At 48.0% G+C, this 23,453-nt stretch overlaps 1 protein-coding gene across 1 annotated transcript in view; it reads right to left on the reverse strand.

Annotated features, from left to right (window-relative positions):
- Positions 1 to 11,159: 11,159 nt before the first annotated feature.
- The window catches only part of B4GALT5 (beta-1,4-galactosyltransferase 5), a 50,155-nt gene continuing 37,861 nt past the window's right edge, over positions 11,160 to 23,453 (reverse strand). The window contains exons 6-9 of the mRNA XM_077458807.1: positions 22,276 to 22,463; positions 21,250 to 21,372; positions 21,013 to 21,114; positions 11,160 to 18,051 (exon numbers count right to left, since the gene is read on the reverse strand). Coding sequence (XP_077314933.1) covers positions 17,904 to 18,051; positions 21,013 to 21,114; positions 21,250 to 21,372; positions 22,276 to 22,463 — 561 coding nt within the window. The 3' untranslated portion in view covers positions 11,160 to 17,903. The remainder of the gene's footprint in view (positions 18,052 to 21,012; positions 21,115 to 21,249; positions 21,373 to 22,275; positions 22,464 to 23,453) is intronic.

The following is a 23,453-nucleotide window of genomic DNA, read 5'->3' on the forward strand; positions in this document are numbered from 1 at the left end:
TACACATATGCCCTACCACCTATCTAGGGGGTGCTGGGATGGGCTGCGCTCCCCAAATTTCTGTAGCCCCCCCCCCCCCCCCCAGGCTGCTCTGGATGCAGTGAGGGGCTAAGCGCTCCTCCTCCTGGCCATTGTGCTGCGGGATACTCGCACTGCACACAGAGCCCGGGGAAGCAGAATGGTCTGGAGGAGGTTGGCTTTTGCCCCGCACACTACACAGTGCAGCACTGCCAATATCCCCTCCCCCCTGTAGCACTGCTCCCATGGCACCCCCACTCCACCCCATTGTAGCATTGCTCCTCTCCTCCCCCTTCTGCCAACTACGGTTGCTGCTGAGGCAGGAGATGGGTGTCAGGATGGAGAGCGGGAAGGGGCTGGTCATGTAGATTACCACAGTAAGGAATTTGTGCTAGGAGGAGGATTTAGGGGGATTTGTGGTTGGGGGTGGATTTGGGGGATAAGAACTGCTCTAGGAGGGGGGATGTGTGCTTGAAGTAGGGATTGGGGGAGATTTGTGCTGGGAGGGAGGAAATTAGTGCAAGGAGGAGGGATTTGTCAAGATTTGTTCTGGAAGGAGGATGGGGGGTTGTGCTAGGAGGAGGGATTAGGGGGGACTTGTTTTGGGAGGGAGGGGGGATATGTACTAGGAGGAGGGATTGAGGGGATATTTGTGCTGGGAGAGGAGATGAGAGGGGAAATTTGTGCTAGGAGGAGGGATTGGGGGATTTGTGCTTGGAGGGGGGATTTGAGGGAGGTTTTGTTTGTGCTAGGAGTGGGATTTGTGCTTGAAGGACGGACTGGTGGAGTTTTCTGCTGGGAGGGAGGGATTTGTGCTAGGGGAAAGAGTTGGGGGATTTGGCTAGGAGAGATTGGGGGGTTGCGCCAGGAGAAGGGATTAGGGGTGATTTGTGCTGGGGGGGGGGGGATTTGTGCTAGGAGGAGGGATTGAGGGGAGACTTGTGCGGGAGGGGAGATGTGAGAGGGAATTTGTGACAGGCGGGATTTGAGGGAGATTTGTGCTAGGAGGGGGGATTTGTGCTTGAAGAAGGGACAGGGGGGAGATCTGTGCTGGAGAGGGGGGAAATGTGTGCTAGGGGAAAAGATTTGGATAGGAGGAGGGATTGGGGGTTTTGTGCTGGTGGGGGGGGGGGTGCTAGGAGGAGGGACTTGTGCTTGGAGAGGGGATTTGGGGGAGATTTGTGCTAGGAAGGGGGATTGGGGGGTATTTGTGCTTGAAGGTGAGATTGTAGGAGATTTGTGCTGGGAGGGGGTAGAAGGAAGGATTGGGGGAGATTTGTGTTGGCAGGGTGGATTTGGGGGAGATTTGTGCTAGGACAGAGAAAGAGGATGTAATTTGTTTTATGGGGGGTGAGGGAGATTTCTGATAGGGGGGAATTGGGGGAGGGGTTTGAGGGCAAATATTTGTGCTGGAATATTTGCATTTTTGTTTGGCGAGAATTTGGCTTGCAGACAGAATTTATTCTTAGGGGGTGAATGTGCTGATTAGAGCAGCTTTATTTTATTTATTTTTTGAGAGGAGGGGGGGGGGGGGGGATTTATGCTGAGATAGGATGCCGGAAGCAACATAAAAACACTGACTCACACTGTACAGGTCACAATGCCCGTGTGAGCCCCGATACCTATTTTACACACAGAGAGCTTCATTTATTAAGGGGAATGTAAACCCGCAAGGTTTTTTTTTCACCTTAAAAGGGTTGTAAAGCTTAGTTTGTTATTTTCTAAATAGGTTCCTTTAAGCTAGTGCATTGTTGGTTCACTTTCCTTTTCCTTTGATTTCCCTTCTAAATGTTTTTTTTCTTTGTCTGAATTTCTCACTTCCTGTTTCTCCTCTGTAAACTTCACACCATCATCCGAGCGGTGTTTAGTCAGCCAGAACAGCTTACTGAACAGCTTACTGAGGAGGAACAGGAAGTGAGAAATTCAGACAAAGAACAAAAAAAACATTTAGAAAGGAAATTGAAGGAAAAGGTAAGTGAACCAACAATGCATTAGCTTAAAGGAACCTATTTAGAAAATAAAAAAACAAACCTTTACAACCCCTTTAAAGGGCTCTGGCCCCCCTTTTACTTACCTGAACCCGATCTTTCCAGCGACGGGGACGAACACAGAAGCTCAAACCTCTGTCCCGGGTCCTCAATGGATAGATTGAGAGCAACGGGAGCCATCGGCTCCCGCTGCTCTCAATCAAATCCAGTGACACGGGAGCCCGGCGGGGGCCCAGTCCTGCTGTTTGTGTGAATGGACGCAGCCCACATGGGTGCCCCTATGGAAAGCGGCTCGAGAAGAGGAGGAGCCAGGAGCGCCACCGGGGGGGGGGCAGGGGGACCCCAGAAGAGGAAGATCGGGGCCACTATGTGCAAAACCAACCGCACCCCTATGGAAAGCGGCTCTGTGTGGGGGGCACTCGAGAAGAGGATGAGCCAGGAGCGTCACAGGGGGGAGGGGGGCCCCAGAAGAGGAAGATCGGGGCCACTCTGTGCAAAACCAACTGTACAGAGCAGGTTAGTGTGACATGTTTGTTATTTAAGAAGAAAACTTCTACAATCTCTTTAACTCAGTACAATTTTTTTAGATTTAGCAGGAAGTTATGTTTGTGCCTCTAATAATACTTTTCATGTATTTTTAGTGATTTCATTTTGATATTTTGGGATTTCTAGGGGCAGCCCGTGTGAACGGGGCCTTAGTAGGAATTTAACAGGAATTGTGTAAATTATGTTGTGTTGATGTCTGATAATAATGTTTTTAAAAGTATTTTCTTAATACAAATAGTAATTTGATAAACACTGGGGGCAATTATTGCTGGGATTGTACTGGCCCCTTGACTTTTTTTTTTTTACTGCCCCCCCCTCCCCCCCATCAGACAGGCTCTGGGCCTTACCGTGCAATGCTTTCAATTAATAATATCCTTTCCTGCCCTACAAACCATTGGATAAAAAATGTCCTGCCCTACTGACCATTGTGTGTGTGTGTATATATGTATATGTATGTATGTATATGTATATATATATATATATATATATATATACAGAGTGTGTGCAGAGATAATCGGATCTGCTCGCACTGTATATATAATAATATGTCCCCCCCCCCCCATATACAATGGTAATTTCCATAGAGAACCTGCAGCGCGCACATGGCGGCTCCTCGGCGGCTCTTCCTCCGCGCTCAGCTCCGTCCAGGGAAAACACGTGACCTCCCCGGGGATTAACCCCTGCGCCGCTGCAGAGCAACCAATCAGAGGCCTCCTCTGTGCACACTAGGCGCATGAAATCGGCGCTGTAGGCGGCTACACACACACAGTGCGCTAGTCTGGGGCCCCTCACACTGGTGTGGGGCCCCTCATAGAACATAGGAGGGGATTCAGCAGTCATTTACCATGGGGGGAGGCACGGCCCGGGGCTCTTGCGCAGTACACCGCTCCCTCTCCATCTCTCTTTTCTTCTTCTCCGACTTCTCCGATTTACTTTTTCAATAACAAGCAGCCTCTCTCTCCTCTCTGTCCCCGCCCTCCAAGAGCTGGGAATGGGAGGCGCCTGTCCCCCACTACTGCTGGAGGAACGTGAGGGGGCGGGGCTTACCGTGCTCCCATATGCTGGGGGAGCACCTGTTGGTGGAAAGGGGGAGAAATACTGCAATATACTGGGGGGAGGGGGTCACTGATTGGAGAGGAATGCTGGATCATACTGGGGGAAGGGTCACTGATTGGAAAGGAATACTGGGGGATAAGCAGATCATACTGGGGGGTCAATGATCACTGGTGGGGGGTGGATAGCACAATATACTGGAGGAACATTCATTGGCCAGAATGCTGAAACATCCTTGGGGGGGGGGCACTGATTGGAGAGGAATGATGGATCATACTGGGGGGGTCAGTGATCACTCATGGGGGGGATACCGCAATATATTCGGGGACCACTCATTGGCAGGAATGCTGAGACGTCATGTCCTGGTGGGGGGGGGGGGGTTCACTCATTGGAAGGGACTACTGGGGGATAAGCAGATCATACTGGGGGGGTCAGTGATCACTCATGGAGGGGGGGGATACCACAATATAGTGGAGGACCACTCATTGACAGGAATACTGAAACATCCTGGGAGGGGGGGGGGCACTCATTGGAGAGGAATGCTGGATCATACTGGGGGATAAGTGGATCATACTGGGGGGGGTCAGTGATCACTCATGGGAGGGGGGGGGGAATACCACAATATAGTGGAGGACCACTCATTGACAGGAATACTGAAACATCCTGGGAGGGGGGGCACTCATTGGAGAGGAATGCTGGATCATACTGGGGGATAAGCGGATCATACTGGGGGGTCAGTGATCACTCATGGGAGGGGGGGGGGGATAATGCAATATAGTGGAGGGCTACTCATTGGCAGGAATGCTGAAACATCCTGGGAGGGGTGGTCACTTATTGGAGGGGAATGCTGGATCATACTGGGGGGGGGGGGTCAGTGATCTCTCACAGGGGGGGGGGAACCGCAATATACTAGAGGGCCACTCATTGTCAGGAATGCTGAGACCTACTGGGGGGGGGGGGTCACTCATTGGAGAGGAATGCTGGATCATACTGGGGGATAAGTGGATCATACTGGGGGGGTCAGTGATCACTCATGGGAGGGGGGGGGAATACCACAATATAGTGGAGGACCACTCATTGACAGGAATACTGAAACATCCTGGGAGGGGGGGCACTCATTGGAGAGGAATGCTGGATCATACTGGGGGATAAGCGGATCATACTGGGGGGTCAGTGATCACTCATGGGAGGGGGGGGGATAATGCAATATAGTGGAGGGCTACTCATTGGCAGGAATGCTGAAACATCCTGGGAGGGGGGTCACTTATTGGAGGGGAATGCTGGATCATACTGGGGGGGGGGTCAGTAATCTCTCACGGGGGGGGGGGGAGAACCGCAATATACTAGAGGGCCACTCATTGTCAGGAATGCTGAGACCTACTGGGGGGGGGGGTCACTCATTGGAGAGGAATGCTGGATCATACTGGGGGATAAGCAGATCATACTGGGGGGTGTCAGTGAACACTCGTGGGGGGGGGATAATGCAATATACCCTGGGGGTCACTCATTGGAGAAGAATGTTGGATAATAATGGGGTACCAGTGATTACTCATGGGGGGGGGGAACTGCAATATACTGAAGGAACACTCATTGGCAGGAATGCTGAAACATCCTGGGGGGGGGGGACACTGATTAGAGAGGAATGCTGGATCATACTATGGGGTCAGTGATCACTCATGGAGGGGGGGAATCTTGCAATATACTGAGGGACCACTCATTGGCAGGAATACTGAGGGGTCACTCATTGGAGAAGAATGCTGGATCCTACTGAGGGGGGGGGGGGTTCAGTGATTACTCATGGAGGGGGGTGTTACTGCAATATATTGGAGGAACACTCATTGGCTAGAATGCTGAAACATCCGGGGGGGTCACTGATTAGAGAGGAATGCTGGATCATACTGGGGGGGGGTCAGAGATCACTCATGGGTAAGGGGGGATATTAGGCAGCAAGTGAACATGTTAACCCTGAAGTTGATGTGTTGAAAGCAGAAAAATAGGGCATGGTAGTTTGTTGTATATGGGGCTGTGTAGCTGCAGACTGGTCAGGGTGCCCACGCTGAGCCGTGTCCACAGCCAAAAGTGCCTACAGCGGGCACGTGAACATCAGAACTGAACCACAGAGCAATGGAAGAAGGTAGCCTGGTCTGATGAGTCACGTTTTCTTTTACATCATGTGTATGGTCGGGTGCGTGTGCGTCACGTACCTGGGGAAGAGGTGGCACCAGGAAGCAGTATGAGAAGAGGACAACCCGCCGGAGGCAGTGTGATGCTTTGGGCAATGTTCTGCTGAGTTCTGTCGTTCCTGGGGATGTTACTTGACACGTACCACCTACCTAAACATTGCTAGTGACCATGTACACCTCCTCATGGGATTAATATTCCCTGATGGCAGTGGCCTCTTTCAGCAGGATAATGCGTCCTGCCACACTGAAAAAATGGTGCAGGAATGGTGTGAGGAACACAACAATAAGTTCAAGATGTTGACATGGCCTCCAAATTCTCCAGATCTCAGTATGATTGAGCATCTGTGGGGTGCGCTGGAGGCCCCACCTCGCAACCTACAGGACCTAAAGCATCTGTCACTGAGGGCTTGGTGACAGGCACCAAAGCATATCTTCAGAGATCTAGTGGCTGTTGTGCCTCAATAGGGCAGGGCTGTGTTGGTGGCAAAAGTGGGGCCTACTCAATATTAATAGGTGGGTGGTCATAAAGGGGGGTGGAAAGTGAGGAGCAGCTTAGGAGGATGAAGTGTGTGGGGGGATGGAAAGTGAGAAGTAGCACTGAAAGAGGAAATGAAGAGAGGCGAACAGTGAGAAGCAGCACTGGAGGAGGAAGAGAGGAGAGGCGGACAGTGAGAAGCAGCACTGGAGGAGGAAATGAAGAGAGGCGAACAGTGAGAAGCAGCACTGGAGGAGGAAGAGAGGACAGACGGACAGTGAGAAGCAGCACTGGAGGAGGAAATGAAGAGAGGCGGACACTGAGAAGCAGCACTGAAAGAGGAAATGAAGAAGGGCGAACAGTGAGAAGCAGCACTGAAAGAGGAAATGAAGAGGGGCGGACAGTGAGAAGCAGCACTGAAAGAGGAAATGAAGAGAGGCGGACAGTGAGAAGCAACACTGAAAGAGGAAATGAAGAGAGGCGGACAGCGAGAAGCAGCAATGAAAGAGGAAATGAAGAGGGGCGAACAGTGAGAAGCAACACTGAAAGAGGAAATGAAGAGGGGCGAACAGTGAGAAGCAGCACTGAAAGAAGAAATGAAGAGGGGCGAACAGTGAGAAGCAGCACTGAAAGAGGAAATGAAGAGAGGCGGACAGTGAGAAGCAGCACTGAAAGAGGAAATGAAGAGAGGCGGACAGTGAGAAGCAGCACTGGAGGAGGAAGAGAGGAGAGGCGGACAGTGAGAAGCAGCACTGAAAGAGGAAATGAAGAGGGGCGAACAGTGGGAAGCAGCACTGAAAGAGGAAATGAAGAGAAGCGGACAGTGAGAAGCAGCACTGGAGGAGGAAATGAAGAGAGGCGGACAGTGAGAAGCAGCACTGAAAGAGGAAATTAAGAGAGGCGGACAGTGAGAAGCAGCACTGAAAGAGGAAATTAAGAGAGGCGGACAGTGAGAAGCAGCACTGAAAGAGGAAATGAAGAGAGGCGGACAGTGAGAAGCAGCACTGAAAGAGGAAATGAAGAGAGGCGGACAGTGAGAAGCAGCACTGAAAGAGGAAATGAAGAGAGGCGGATAGTGAGAAGCAGCACTGAAAGAGGAAATGAAGAGAGGCGGGCAGTGAGAAGCAGCATTGGAGGAGGAAATGAAGAGAGGCAGACAGTGAGAAGCAGCACTGAAAGAGGAAATGAAGAGAGGCGGACAGTGAGAAGCAGCACTGAAAGAGGAAATGAAGAGAGGCGGACAGCGAGAAGCAGCAATGAAAGAGGAAATGAAGAGAGGCGGACAGTGAGAAGCAGCACTGAAAGAGGAAATGAAGAGAGGCGGACAGTAAGAAGCAGCACTGGAGGAGGAAGAGAGGAGAGGTGGACAATGTGGAGCCACGCTAGAGGAGGAAGTGAAGAGGGGTGTGCAGTGAGGAGCAGCACTGCAGGAGGAAGTGAGGAGCAGTACTGGAGGAAGGGCTCCTATAGTCCTGGCCGGCATTTCCTATATGCTTTTTATCTACTATTTTTGTAAGTACAACAACCTTTTTAATAAATATTCCTATGTTACGGAATTATGCTATGGTCCCCTTTCTTCTCATATGCTTTACGATTCCACGGACTGCATGATTCATGGAAAGAGCCTTGCATCCTGAACAACCTTTGAGAGGCATCCTCTGAGTCTTTCCTGACGTTAAAGGCCGTAGCTGGGTTATAGCTGAATGCTGGTTTGTCGCCCTCTGTTAAGCGGCTTTCCTTATGGTCGTGGGTTTTCACTCATTTGTGGACCACAGTGGTGTTTACTCAATCATACAAATGGACATATGGTTTACCAAGAGACTGTATTGAGCAGATTCACTGCATTTGGTACCTATCCTGGATGACATTTAACCTACATTAATCCTTCGGTCTGTTGTGGACCTTGGTGGACTTATTGCTGGAGCGGTTTTCCTTTTCTTTATTGCTTATTGTGTTTATCCCACCCATACTGCAGCCTTTTTAGTTTTTTTTTTAGGTAGCGCAGTTTTTTACTACCACTACCAGTGAGGAGCAGTACTGGAGGAGAAAGAGGAGTGGATGGGTGGACAGCAAGGAGCAGCACTGGAGAAAGGATGAACAGTGAGGAGCAGCACTGGAGGAGGAAGAGAGGAGAGGTGGAGAATGTGGAGCCTCACTAGAGGAGGAAGTGAAGAAGCATGTGCAGTGAGGAGCAGCACTGGAGGAGGAAGTGAGGAAGGGCGGACAGTGAGGAGCAGCACTGGAGGAGGAAGTGAGGAGGGGCGGACAGTGAGGAGCAGCACTGGAGGGGGAAGAGAGGAGAGGTGGACAATGTGGAGCCTCACTAGAGGAGGAAGTGAAGAAGCATGTGCAGTGAGGAGCAGCACTGGAGGAGGAAGTGAGGAGGGGTGGAAAGTGAGGAGCAGCACTGGAGGAGGAAGTGAGGAGGGGCGGACAGTGAGGAGCAGCACTGGAGGTGGAAGAGAGGAGAGGTGGACAATGTGTAGCCGCACTAAAGGAGGAAGTGAAGAAGCATGTGCAGTGAGGAGCAGCACTGGAGGAGGAAGTGAGGAGGGGCGGACAGTGAGGAGCAGCACTGGAGGGGGAAGTGAGGAGGGGCGGACAGTGAGGAGCAACACTGGAGGAGGAAGTGAGGAGGGGCGGATAGTGAGGAGCAGCACTGGAGGAGGAAGTGAGGAGGGGCGGACAGTGAGGAGCAGCACTGGAGGGGGGTGTGAGAAGGGGTGGAAAGTGAGGAGCAGCGCTGGAGGATGAAGTGTGTGGGAGCGGAAAGAGAGAAGCAGCACTAAAGGAGGAAATGAAGAGGGGCAGTCAGTGAGGAGCAGCATTGGAGGTGGAAGTCTGGAGGGGTGGAAAGTGAAGAGCAGCACTGGAGGAGGAAGTGAGGGGGGCAGACAGTGAGGAGTAGCACTAGAGGAGGAAGGGTGTAAAATGAGGAGCAGCACTGGACAAGGAAGTGAGCAGGGGCAGACAGTGAGGAGCAGCACTGGAGGAGGAAATTAAGAGGGGTGGACATAGGGAGCAGCACTGGAGGAGGAAAAGAGGAGGGGTGGAAAGTGAGAAGCAGCACTGGAGGAGGAAGAGAGGAGAGGTGGACAATGTGGAGCCGCACTAGAGGAGAAAGTGAAGAGGAGCGTGCAGTGAGGAGCAGCACTGGAGGAGGAAGTGAGGAGCAGCACTGGAGGAGGAAAAGAGGAGGCGTAGAAAGTAAGGACTGAGGACCATCACTGGAAGAGAAAGCTAAGAGGGGCAGACAGTGAAGAGCAGCCCTGGAGGATGAAGTGAGGAAGGGTGGACAGTGAGGAGCATCACTGGTGGAGAAAGTGAAGAGGGGCAGACAGTAAGGAGACCTGCAAAAGGAAGCTGAAACATTGCTGACACGAATATTGGCTGAGATCCTCCTCCCTGGGATCTACAAATCACCCAACAATCTCAGCTATAAACAGCAATTTATCTTTAAAAACAATCCTGAAATAGGCCCATCATGTTTGGACAATCAACAAATAAATAAAAAAAAATGAAATTCAGCTTCATCTCTCACCATACTCAACCTCATTTGTCTATATCATGGATGTCCAACCAGTGGTCCAGGGGCCACATGTGGCCCGTGGAGTGCCCTGATGTGGCCCGTGGAGTGCCCTGATGTGGCCCATGACCTCCTGATCTGGGATGGCTGGTTGGCAAACCCAGATCCCAGGTTGACGACCATCACTTTTGATTTGACATGAAAGGTGCTTCATCAGTCTGTGTGGTGTTCCTGGTGCATTTCTCTCCACGTGCCAATCTTTGTTAATTCCCCCCTCAGCATCTGTGCGGTTTTGCTTTGGTGGTGGTGATAGATCAGAGTATTGGGAAGGATGATGTGACATGGTATAGCCAGGACTTACAGAAGACCGTGGGACGTAGTAAGATAAAAAAAAATGAAGGACATTCTGCTGATCAAAAAGCCAGATAAGAAGTTGTAAAACTTAAATATCAAATCTACAGACTTCCAATGACCTCTGGTGATCTGGAAGGAATTTGTAGTTGAGTAGACGGGACCATGAATCGGAGTTTTGAGGCATTTTCATTTCTTTTTGTTTTTTGGTTGCGCTTGGTGGACATGTGTCTTTTTGCCACCTAATTACCTATGTAACAAATATGTAGTGGTCTCTGTGCTTCTCCAACCAGTCGACCTTTCTTTGCTGACCTGGACAATAAGTGGGAAGGCTGGCCGTACTGACCACCCAGGCCATGGCACACCTCAGGCCTTGTTTCTTAAGTAATATCGCATTTCCCACTTGAAGACTCCGATTACAAACATTTGATGCATCAAAAGGGAGACCTGGACAAGGAGAGCCATGGGGTCACCAGTGAAGATAGGTGCTCCTCACTCTGGTTAAGTGAAGATTCTTGGAGGAGCTGGTGGTGGTAGATGTGACTGTAAGCTCTCCTCTACACCAGTGTCTATGGGCCTTCAACCTAATTTTATTCCCCTATTCAATGCAAAATCATATTGAAGCAACTCAAAGAAAAATGAAAGCAACTCAGAAGCACCTCAGATCTTCTGAGCCTGGAGTCCTAAATATGGAGCAATGGCCTCCATCCATGAATGGAGTGATTGGGCTGGTGAATTTATCTGATAGCCCCAGTGGTGTCAGGAAGGAAACAGTGTATTCTTAAATTGGCAGTGGCTTTGCTGAGGATCTCTTCTGATGTCTTCTTCTGGATCCACAGAATCATGTAAATCGGTCTTGATAGATATTTCTCAGCCTGTTTCCATGCAACTCGGCTGAAGGTTCCAGCCCTGTACAGTACACATGACTATCTACTGTGCCTACTCCACAACACATTCCTACCTGTTTTATGCCATGGCACTTTTGTACCAGGTTACACAAAGGACAACACACACGTATATCTCCTGTGAACCTTTTATTGAAAATGTTTAATAAATAATAAATATAAAAATGTAAAATACATGAGAATGACAGACAGAGGAGATTATATCGGACACACACCCAGGTGGTGTACAAGCATGCTGGGTCATCTTCCCCTCTCCCCACCCAGAAATGACCCCTTTCCAAACTCTCAGACAAGGCCCCTGTGGCTAGTCTGTCCCCCATGGCCAACATTCAGCAAACCTGGGTTCATCAGTTCTCAAGGCTTGCTAACAGTGCATGTTTTCCTCACTACCAGATAGGAGCAGAGTTTTGCTAAGTAACCCATAGACCTGAGATGACAGCCAACATGGCTGGGCAATGCGTCACTCTCATGCCTATAGTTGGTGTGTTATCTGATTTTGGGGGAGGTCGGAAGATCTTATCTGATTACTATTGTTCCCCCTGAAATAAACAGCAGCAGCGATGAGTCCTTCCTTCTAATCCCATTGGCTCAGTAATGCAGGAAGTGACAACATTCCACAAACAGCAGCTCCCGGTCTAAGGGGCCTATACGCATAAGGTGGAAATTTGGGACTTTTTCTGGATTCAGGTACTTTAGTTTACAAAGCTGCCTGGGGCAATATCTCTGCTCATTTTCTCGCGTTCTACAGGGGTGATAAAAACAAGCACAATCAGCTATGTAGATTTTACCCATTGAAATATTTTTCCAACTTTTTTCCTTCCAGCCACAAATGTGAGAAAAGACAACTTAACTGGCCAATAGATCAAAGTCTCTGCACTATGACCCTTCCGCCAAACCATAGTACTCCCATTACCGAGAAATCCCCCATCATCTGAAAATCTCAGTCAACCTAACATTCCCCTATCATCCCACAGTCCCCCATCACACCAGAATTCCCTACTGACCCAGCAATCTCCATCATCTGAAAGCCACAATCCCCCATCATGCTGGTAACCGCCATCACCCTACAACCCCCTATCACATGGAAAACTGCCATCACTTCACAATCCCCCACTGACCCAGCAAACTCCTATCACCCTGCATACCCCCCACAATCAGCCCACAATCCCCCATCATCCAGACATGTCTCATTACCACACAATCCCCCATTATCCTGAAATCCCCCATAGAAAAAATTATAAACTTGCTCCTGAATGACGAAATGCGTAGGGCGGGACTTCTGGTTCTATCACTTCAAGTTTAGTGAAACGCGTTATATCAACAAGCGTGATTTTACTTTCTTGTGTACACAAGAGGTCAATTCAGTCTGCTGAGTGTGGTGTGTGTTTGTTTGCACATTGGGGAGTGGAGCATATAAGGTTTATTTTTATGGGGTGTATGGAATGCTGCGTATTAGCCCTTGTACATACGGTCGGACATTCCGACGGAAAATGTCCGATCGGACCGTGTTGTCAGATAATCCGACTGTGTGTGGGCTCCATTGGACTGTTTCCGTCGGAATATCCGACGTACAAAGTTTTAGAGCTTGGCCCTAAAACTTTCCGACAACATGATCCGATCGGACTTTGTCCGATTGTGTGTAGAGAATTCCGATCGGACAAAGTGCCACGCATGCTCAGATCAAATTCCTAGACCAAAGCTATTGGCTACTAGCCTGAACGTAGTCCCGTCGTAACGAAATAACGTCATCACGTACCGAACAATCGGATTTTCCGACAACTTTGTCCTACCATGTGTATGCAACACAAGTTTCGGACAAAATCCAACAGATTTTGTTGTCGGAATGTCCGACCGTGTGTACGGGGGTTAAGTCATGTTTTGGGACTCACTTGGACAGTTGTTATTTATATTTATCATTAATAATTTTCTGCATAGAGTTAATGTGCGAGTGCTGTTTTTTTCTTTTTTCATTTCAAAATCCCTCATACCTTTCAATCCCAATTCATCCTGCTACGCCAACAATCCCTCCAATCTCTACAATCCCCATTTTTTCCAGCAATCCCTTTCACTTCATTGATCCCCCAATAATTCCCATAACCACACAATCCCCCATCATCCAAAGTTTCATTTTCCAGCAACCTCCCACAATCCTCCAATGACCCAGTAATGCCCTATCTTCCTGCAATCACCCCACAATCCCTCCTTTTTTCTTGCAATTCCCCTTCACCTCATAAAATGACATCATCCTGCAATCACCCCAACAATTCCCATCATCCAGAAATGACCTCGCCAATCCACCATCGCCTTGTAATCCCTCATGATCCCACAACATCCTCACCAAAATCCCCCCAACACCCCACAGTCCTTCATCACACCAGCCAGCAGATTTGCCATCTGTCATCCATGAAATGCATCGGAAAGACATAAAAAATAAGGAAAATTTCAATAAGAATGTAGCAAATCATTTCACAGTAATAAAAAACCTCCAGCAGACAGTAAACCATCCCAACCGTGACACTCCATTTACTTTACATGCTTTGGATTTCCCCCTTTTTTTTTTTTTTTATAAATGTATATTTATTGAGAAAAAGATTTCTTTCACAGAACAAAGTATATATGCTTCCGATACATACAATCAAAATTAACATTGCAACTGTAACAAGATTTCCCCCTTTTTTGGGAATACTGACAGCCTGCAGGTTTGTTTATAGTGCCTCAAGTGAAATTAATATCTCCAAATCATTTCATAGAATACATTCAGGAGAATTGTACGACCACATCTGATGGGACTGACTGGATGGTACAGAGAGAAAGTATTCTAACCCTGAAGCTAAAAAAAGAGGTCCCTTATAAACTTCAATCTTCAACAAATGTAGAAAAAGCTAGCGCTCCATTGAATCGGCTATAATCAATTGTTCTTTGTAATACAATCATGTACAAATCCAATGCGTTTCGGCTGTCAGGCCTTAACCACTTGCTGACTGCACTATAGCCACATGGCGGCCCCATGATCGTGCTCGCTGCAGGGCATGGTTGACGCGATCTGTGATTGTAGTGTACGCAGGACCCTGCTGATCATATACTGAGGTAAAGAGCCAATCAGCGGATCTTTACCATTCGATCAGCTGTGTCCAATCACAGCTGATTATGGATGTCAACAGAAGCCGGTTAGCGGCACTCATTTCCTCAAGCTGACAACATGAGGAGAGGAGAAAAAAGGTTAACCAGCTTCTCCAAAAGGTACATGTACACTGATATTCAGGGCACTGATTATCAGCGTCCTGATTATCAATGCATTCCCAACAGTGCCCACCAGTGCTGCCAATCAGTGCCCAGAGCTGCCAATCAGTGTCACCTATCAGGGCCGCATACCAGTGCCCATAAGTGCAGCCGATTAATGATGCCTATTAGTGCCACCTATCAGTGCTAAAAAGTGTCGCCTCTTAGTGCTGCCTCATCAGTGCAGCTTATCAGTGCCCATTAATGCCTATTAGTGCCGCCTCATCAGTGCCCATCAGTACAGGTTCTGTGTCCTGATTATCAGTGCAGTCCCATCAGTGCCCACAAGTGCTGCCAATCAGTGCTCATCAGTGCTGCCAATCAGTGACCATTAGTGCCTCCTCATCAGTGTCACCTATCAGTGCTGCATACCAGCGCCCATTAGTGCCACTTATCAGTGCACATCAGTACCACCTATCAGTGCCGCCTATTAGTGCAGCCTCATCAGTGCAGCCTATCAGTGCCCATCAATGCCATCTCATCAGTGCCACTTCATCAGTGCAGCCTATCAGTGCCCATCAGTGCCACCTCATCAGTGCAACCTCATCAGCACACATCATTGGAAAAAGACATACTATGAAAAGGTTTTTTGTTTTTGTTTTCTAAATTTTCGGCCTTTATTTAGCAACAAATAAAAACCCCAATGGTGATTAAATACCACCAAAAGAAATCTCTATTTGTGTGAAAAAAATAAATAAAAATGTAGTTTGTGTACAGTATTGCATGGCCGGGCAATTGTCATTCAAAGAGTGACAGCGCTGAAAGATGAAAATTGGCTTTGGCAGGAAGGGGGTAAAAGTGTCCTGTAGGCAAGTGGTTAATCATGGCCGAAACGTGTTGGCTGTGTACATGACTGTATTACACAAAGTTTAATAAAGAACATTTGATTATAGCCGATTCACAAGAAGAGATTTAGAATGTGAAAGATTGTAACACACTTTTCCCCCTGGACAGGAAGTCCACCCAATCTTCCAGAGATTAGCATGTGCCAATCTATCTATAAGTCTGTCTTTTATCTATATATAAATCTATCTATCTATCTATCTATTTATCTATCTATCTATTGTTTTTTTTTGTTTTTTTGCCTAATTGAACTTCTTTAATCACAATTGTCCAGCAAAGAAAATCTTCCATGAAATGTCTATAAATGTTCCTAACTTAAAACATATCAGCTGAGTCGAGGGAGTTGTGCGATCCCATCATATGAACTGATAAGGAATTGGGGCATCACACTCTGTATGAGGATGACCCACCTAAAATAGAAAAAAAACTGCCAAAACAAGAACAATAATGAGACATTAGGACAGACGCGCCATACAGAATTCGTCATTTCCCAATCTATTACTGCCAGTGAGGAAATAAGACTTACGTCTCTCTGTATAAAATCAGCTGACCCTATTTTAGAACCTGGATTTGGTGTCTTGCCATTCTTCCTATGAGCTGGCGATTTCCTAACAATGTTTTCTCAGTTTATCGGACACCTCCAGCATTTTCCACCAAAAGTTCCCAAATGTGTTTGAACTTAGTATTGGAAAGTTGATGAGATGCACCCTAGGCTCTGAGTGCACCCATTGGCACCTGCTGCACTGCTCTGCCAAAGGGAGGACCATTGAAAATGGGGCAAACTTGTTTCTCATTTATGACTCCAAGGTGGAAATGTAAAAAAACAACTCATGAAATGCCTTTGAAACTCTTCATTAGGCTAGATTCACACCTATGCCTTCCAGCGGGATGCATTAATGGACCTGTTCCCTCAAAGCACCACACTGGAAAGGTGTGAATGGGCCCTTAATAAACTTTTACCTCACCCAACACTTCCAATGGGGGGGAGGGGGATCTGTTGGATTTTACAAGAAGGTGAGAGTAGTCAATAAGAATTGGACACTTTTATTTTTGTTTATCATATCTTAGGACCGGAGGCTGGGTTGCTCACTTTTATCCAGCCCTTGGGGTATTATTCCCCCCACCGTTAGTAACACTGTGATATAGATCCCGTCACTGACATCAACAATGGGGCACAATTCCTCCCGCTAACACCAATGATGAGGCACTATTCCTCCCACTGACATCAACAATGGGACACTATGCCTCCCACTGACACCAAGGATGGGGCACTATTCCTCCCATTGCTACAAAGGATGGGGCGCTATTCCTTCCATTGATACCAATGATGGGGCACTATTCCTTCCACTAACACCAATGATGGGGCACTATTCCTCCCACTGACACCAATGATGGGACACTATTCCTCCCACTGACACCAATGATGGGACACTATTCCTCCCACTGACACCAATGATGGGACACTATTCCTCCCACTGACACCAATGATGGGGCACTATTCCCCCCACTGACACCAATGATGGGGCACTATTCCTCCCACTGACACCAATAATGGGGCACTATTCCTCCCACTGACATCAACAATGGGACACTATTCCTCCCACTGACATCAACAATGGGACACTATTCCTCCCCCTGACATCAACAATGGGACACTATTCCTCCCCCTGACATCAACAATGGGGCACTATTCCTCCCACTGACATCAACAATGGGGCACTATGACACCCCTAATATCAATGATGGAGCATTGTTTAATCCCACTGATGCCAGGACATTTTTTTCTCCAAATGGCCACAGTCTGGCCCCCTAAATTTTGAAGGACAGAAAACTGGCCCTTTGTTTAGAAAATTTGGAGACCCCTGCTCTAGGTCCTTTGACGGTTTCTCTAGGTTCTTGTGCCCTAAACCGCTGGTTAATGTTGTAAATGAATGCTTTTTGTACACACCTAGCTATAATAATGTCCAGGTGTACAAAGCGTATGTTCTGCCATCTACCAGGACCCTAAGGGTCACATAATGGGGCCAACAGCCTCGCTACAGCCTATGTGATGGCCATTGGTCATTCACCCACTACACACATCATAAGACACTGTCCACCCTGCTCAATAAAGAAGAGAAATTAGACCAATGAAAAGATCTGTGTTGATGGCACGGTAAAACCTCAATATCCTCCTCATGGGAGAGGTGCCTTCTCGACTCTTTGTACCCCCTGTTGGCAAAGCAGCTTAGGCTCATGGAGTGTGACTTTTGCTGTACCTCAAAGTTAGACCTTCAGGCTCCTCTGCTTGTGACAATTGAAGACGTATCCCCCCCCATCCGATTATACACATATTGGAAAACCCCTCGTATGACATATCTGAGGACACAGGAGCTGGAGGAGGAGTGGTTCACAATACTGACTTCTCCCATCTATGTAAACAGGAAATGAAGCTTATATACTGTATAATGCCACTTCTGTAAGAAGTTATAAATATCTGCATACATCGAGATAGATATATTTGAAATATCAAGTACAAAGTCCTCCCCAAAGAAAGTCTTCCATCTGGTAAATATGTAGCTGCCTTGTGGATGGTGAGGCTGTCCTTCATTTCCAGTGAGCGTTGCCTCTATGGCGGCCAGCTCAACGACTGGCAACAGCAAAGATGGCAGCGTACTTCCGAGCCTGCCGCAGCCTCCACCATTTCATATGCTTTGAAGGATCCATCTGGTCTGGAAGTAAAGATCTCTGTTGAGTTCAATAATCACTCACCACAGCCAGCTCCGGAGTTAGCTCTACCGTGATGTTCTTGTATAATTGTTCATAGGTGATTTGCGGAGAGTACTTCAGGTTGTTCAGGCCGTCAATGTTCTGACGCTCTTTGGATCTTCTTAGTAAAGTGTAACTGAAGGGAAAAAAACACATCTGGTGAGAAAACAGAAAGTTACTCTCTTAAAATTTGTCGCTCAGGAAAGTCACATGACTTCCCCACTGTAGAACCAGGAGACAATTACTTTCTGACCCTTCTTAGCCCTTGTACACACGGTCAGAGATTTTGCCAACCAAATCCGTCGGATTTTGCCCGTCGGATTTAGTCCCAAGGATTGTGTCCGAAACTGTTGCATACACACGGTCGGGCCAAGTTGGCGAAAAATCCAATCTTTCAGAACGTGATGACGTAATTTCGTTACGATGGGACTACATTCAGGCTAGTAGCCAATAGCTTTGATGTAGGAATTTGATCTGAGCATGCGTGGTACTTGGTCCGATGAAAATGCTCTACACATGATCGGATTAGGTCCATCCGGCCCAGTTGGTCGGGAAATATTTCCAACATGTTGGAAAATTGGGTCGGACGGAGATTCGGACGGAATCAGTCCGATGCATACCACACACAGTCGGATTATCTGACGACACGGTCCGATAAGACTCATTCCGACAGATTCTCCGACCGTGTGTACAAGGGCTTACACATGTCATCCCCTTTTCCTAAACAGGGGCTACTATGCCAATTTAGTTTTTGGCTGGGCTGTAGTCAGGGCAGGACTTAGGGTGGGGGGGGGGCCTGGACTTGAGTCACTTTCGACCCTACCTTCTATACGTTACCGTATTTATCGGCGTATAACACGCACCCTAAGTTTAGGAGGAAATTTTAAGGAAAAAAACTTACAGTGTCATTTGCAGCCTTGTTATTGCAGTCTTGAAGTTTAAAAATGGCGCCGCCGAGATACAGAGTCCTGTGTATCTCAGCGGCTCTCGGGTCCTCTTGGGTGGACTCGGCTCGGCTCACAGTCACACCCAGTCCCGTTATGTCCATCATAGGGCGGGACTGGGCGTGACTGTGAGCGTAGCAGAGCCGAGTACAATCGACTATGTATCTTTGCGGGGCCCCCTATTGGGCGGGGCCCATGGGCTTGAGCCCAGTCAAGCCCAATGGTAAGTCCAGCCCTGGCTGTAGTTAGCTCAGACGGTACAGATTTTCACCTGGTTTATCCACATTCAAGTAGGAGGTTTATGTCACTGATGCCTGCTGGAGGAAGATATAAATATTTGGGACAGGCCATGCACTCGCTCTCTTCCTTTAGGCTGAGGCCTTGGGAGGTGCCGCTGGGTGGAACCCTCTGCTGTTAGGCACAATAGCCTATTTGAGGCCTAACGTGTGCTAAAGTGGTTCTGAAGCTGTCCTATGTGGCCTGGAGAAAGCTATGCCAAGGAGGAGACCCAAGGGTGGCCCAGGAAGAAGGCTGGTTTCTCAGAAGGGCCTGGGGACTCACTTGGAGGATGCACAAAACTTGGGAATGTATTACAGCATTGAGGGTCAGCATTGTGAAGCTGGACATTGACCTGGATCTAGAGAATCTGTAAGTGATCTGACAATAGGGTTGCCACCTGTCCAGGATTCACCCGGACAGTCCGGGTTTTGAATCATGTGTCAGGGTTTCAGTCCTCCTGAAACCCGGACACATTTTTCAGACATGAAAGTGGCTTGGACCAGGGCCTGACAGGAGGGTGAGGGGGCACTATGCGCCTTGCATTACTATTCTCTTTGGAGCGCCCAAAGGTGTCCCAGGTCTGTTATCCTATATAGTGTATACTACAAAAAAAATGTATGTACGTTGCTAAAGTGTTCAGGTTTGGCACCCCAAACCCTCACCACCTTAACTGTTCTGCAAAAAAACTTTAAAAAGACAAAACGTGACTGGTGCCTAATATCCTTTCTTGGTTCACTATTGATGATGAAATTGATGGGATGAAATGCTAGCCCACCCCCGGCCTCTGGAAATGCTATCTTGCCTTCAGTGTGTCAGTGAGGTGTTACGCACATCCTTGGAGATTTATAGGAATCACTTAGGTTGATGTCACTATGGACAATGTATGATGCTGTACAATACAGAATTAGGCAGACTGAGCAATATGTCCATCCAACATGGAGGACCATTGCATAGATCTTAGGTATCCAGTTTTATGTTGGTACCTTGAAATATATGGCTTGGTATCAAATCTTTGTAGCCTAAACTGTAGTAATTAAAGGTACTGTTATAGTCTTTGAAGTGGAAGTTCCGCTCATCTGACCCCTCCCCCCCTCCGGTGCCACAATCGGCACCTTTCAGGGGGGAGGGGGTGCAGTTACCTGGATAATCCAGGTATCTACACCCACATCCGGGACCAGATCGCCGCAGATGCCCCGTCCCCCGTTGTGTTCTGGGAAACACATAGTTCCCAGGACACAGCGGTGACCAGCAGAGACGCACAGAGCGACTCGCGCATGCGCAGTAGGGAACCGGGCAGTGAAGCCGCAATGCTTCACTTCCCGATTCCCTGACAGAGGATGGCGGCGGGGGCAGCAGAGAGACGAGCGATTGCTCATCATCTGCCGCCGACATCGCTGGACCCTGGGACACGTAAGTGTTCATTTATTAAAAGTCAGCAGCTGCAATATTTGTAGCTGCTGGCTTTTAATATTTTTTTTAAAGGTGCAGAGCCGCTTTAAAGGTTGGGTCACTTAAAACAACTGTAAGCATTAGGGGTTGAGGGCTGGGGCATCAAAGGGAGCAAAAAACTCACTTGTGTGTAGTAACAAGGAGATCTCACAGAATCCTAAGTTCAGGTCACATGACCTAATGCCATGGCAGCTGAGGTATAAGCCGTTGACCTAACACACCAGGTTTAAGTCACATGACCCCAAAGGCAACCCAGCAGGATCTTGCTAGGCAAGGAGGTACAATTTAAAGTCGTTCTCAAATTCCTTCCTCACCCAGATCTAAACTCGGAGTCTTCTGCTTGCAGCAATAGAATCTCTAATTTGTTTTGCATCCTTTATTGACCAACACAATATGATTTTTTTCATTATAAGCAGCAGACTTACCGCCCCAGAAACTGGACCTCTCCTCGGTGGTGGTGGGGAATGGACTTATATTTTCCAACATCACCTTCGGGACGCGTCACGGTGTATCCAGCATATTGCACCCTGGGAAGGAGAGAAGAGTCATATTTGAGCTTGTTATACACCATGATGGTGACTGGGCAGGAAGTGCTCTATGTCCACTGGCTTCTCCTTTAGCCTCTCCAGTTCTTGACCATCCCAGTTCTCTGCTGGTCTTACCTGTTCCAGAGGTCATCATCCTCTCCGCCCCAACCCCAGAAGGCGTTAGGAAAACCATTAATGTTCTGGAACTGCTCCACCGTCAGGCCGCTCACACCTCCAAAAAACTCCTTATAAGGTAGCCTGGGTGGAGAATACAGAAAGCAGAGCAGCTATTAGCTGGCAGAAAGGAAAGGGCATGTCTGAGTATAGAGGACAGGGCCTATGAGAGTGAGGATTTACAGTACAATTTTTATTAAAAAAACTATATTGATCACCCTGCTGATCCTATGGCTTTAGTACTTTCTCAGTCTGTAGTCAGGTGCAGTCTATTTTCTCCACTACAGGTGGCACTCAGCTGCAGCGGCAGTGCAGAGGGGGAGGAAGTCAAGGGGAACATGGTTTCTCTATGGTTTCCTGGGTCACAGGGTCAGCGATCCAGTTGGATGCCGACAGCCCATGTGACTCTGGCGGCCATCTTGGTGTCAGACAGAGTCTATTTAAGATCCTGCCTCCTAAGTTTGGCGTGCATTTAGAATGGCATGTTGTTAGTGTCTGGGACAGGTCACCTGTCTGTCAGGGACAGTAATAGCGGCAGGGAAAGGTTCTAGACGAGAAGGGAAAGAATAGGGATCTGCTACTCCTCCTGGAAACCCTTTCCGCTTCGGCTGGGACAAGCTAGGCCGCATTTCTGCCCCTCAAGTCAGACGCTGTAAGCTCGGCTGAGATCTGCTCTGCTACAATCTGCTGTTCACCTGTGAGTGTTCCCGGGTTGAGCTGCCTTCTGCCAGGCTTGTTGTGTTTAGTTGTATTCTGACTACAAGTTCTTTCTATTTGCAACTGGACTGTGTGTGAGTTACTGCCGTTGCACCACACTGCACCCTCCCACAAGTCAGAAAGTCAGAAATAAGTCAGAAATCCATATCTGCATCCTTGTTCTGGATACAAAGTCAAAGTATTCAATTCAGAGGATCGGCATGGAAGCCAGGCACCCCACATTTTTAAAAGGGGAAGTTACCAATGGCAATGTCACACAGGGGAACTCACAGGTACATGTACTTGTCCAGCTTTGCGGCGAAGTGCCGTGGCATATTCTGACAGCCATAATAATTGCGGTCATTCTCCGGAATGTGGTCAACGTCGTGAAATATCAGACAGTCCCAATCCAAATCCTTCATTGCTTCAATAAAGCCGATATTAAAGAGCATTGCACGGTTAAATGGCTGATTCCCTGTCTGCAGAGAAAAAACAATATACGGTAAGTCAGCGAGCTGCTGAGTTGGCACAGTGCGGTAAGTACTGAGGACTAAACTGAAGTTCTATGGAATTTTAGCAATACAATTTCCCTTACCAGCATCCTCCCAATGTCATACACAAGAAATAAAGAGGATGGAAATGATGGGATCATAGGTAGTAGCAGGGCCATCTTTAATATTGATTGGACCCTGGGCAAAACTTTTCTTGGGCCCCCCATGCAGTTTTGCTCTCCACCTGCTCTGAGACATACAATAAATAGCAGCTAGACTCAAAATAATTTTACTGAATCATATCAGGCAGCTATTGCGATTGGTTGCCAGAGGTTACAGTGTATTATTACCGCTTACTGACTGGTTGCTAGAGGTTACAGCACACATTACAGCTCACTGATTCGTTACAGCACATCATCTCCTCACTCCAGGGGTCATGCTATACATATGGATGCCACCTTTAGTTACATATCTATGCAGCTATTTACATATGAAAGCTGCTGCTATTTACATATGAATGCTGGTTATTTACATGTAAACACAGGGTCTGCAGGTGAGTCATCTGTGCACAACAATAGGGCAGAGCTGGGCAGCATTACTAGCAGCACTTCACACTGAGATAACAGGACACAGCAAGAGGCAAGAAAATTTAAACTGGGATAGTTGGCAAGTATGAGACAGCTGCTTTGGGCCCCACAACAATGACAGGGCCCAGGGCTGCTGCCCCTTTTGCCCTGCCTTAAAAACGGCCCTGGGTAGTAGGCACAGTCATCTGCAATACGGGAACAAGAGATCCGAAGTTGGGGTGTCAGAGAGCAAGGGTAGGGGATCAAAAATCTTAGGTTGGGCTCTCTGAGATGCAAGATTGATTCTGACATTGTGAGTTCAGGGATATGAAGCAGGAGGATCTGAGATCTAAGGTTGGTGGACCAGCGATCTAAGGTAGGGAGATTATTACATCCAAGTTAGGGGAATTAG

This window comes from Lithobates pipiens, unplaced genomic scaffold, assembly GCF_037356315.1.
Source record: "Lithobates pipiens isolate NorthernLeopardFrog02 unplaced genomic scaffold, aLitPip1_a1.2 Scaffold_28, whole genome shotgun sequence".
Lineage (NCBI taxonomy): Eukaryota > Metazoa > Chordata > Amphibia > Anura > Ranidae > Lithobates > Lithobates pipiens.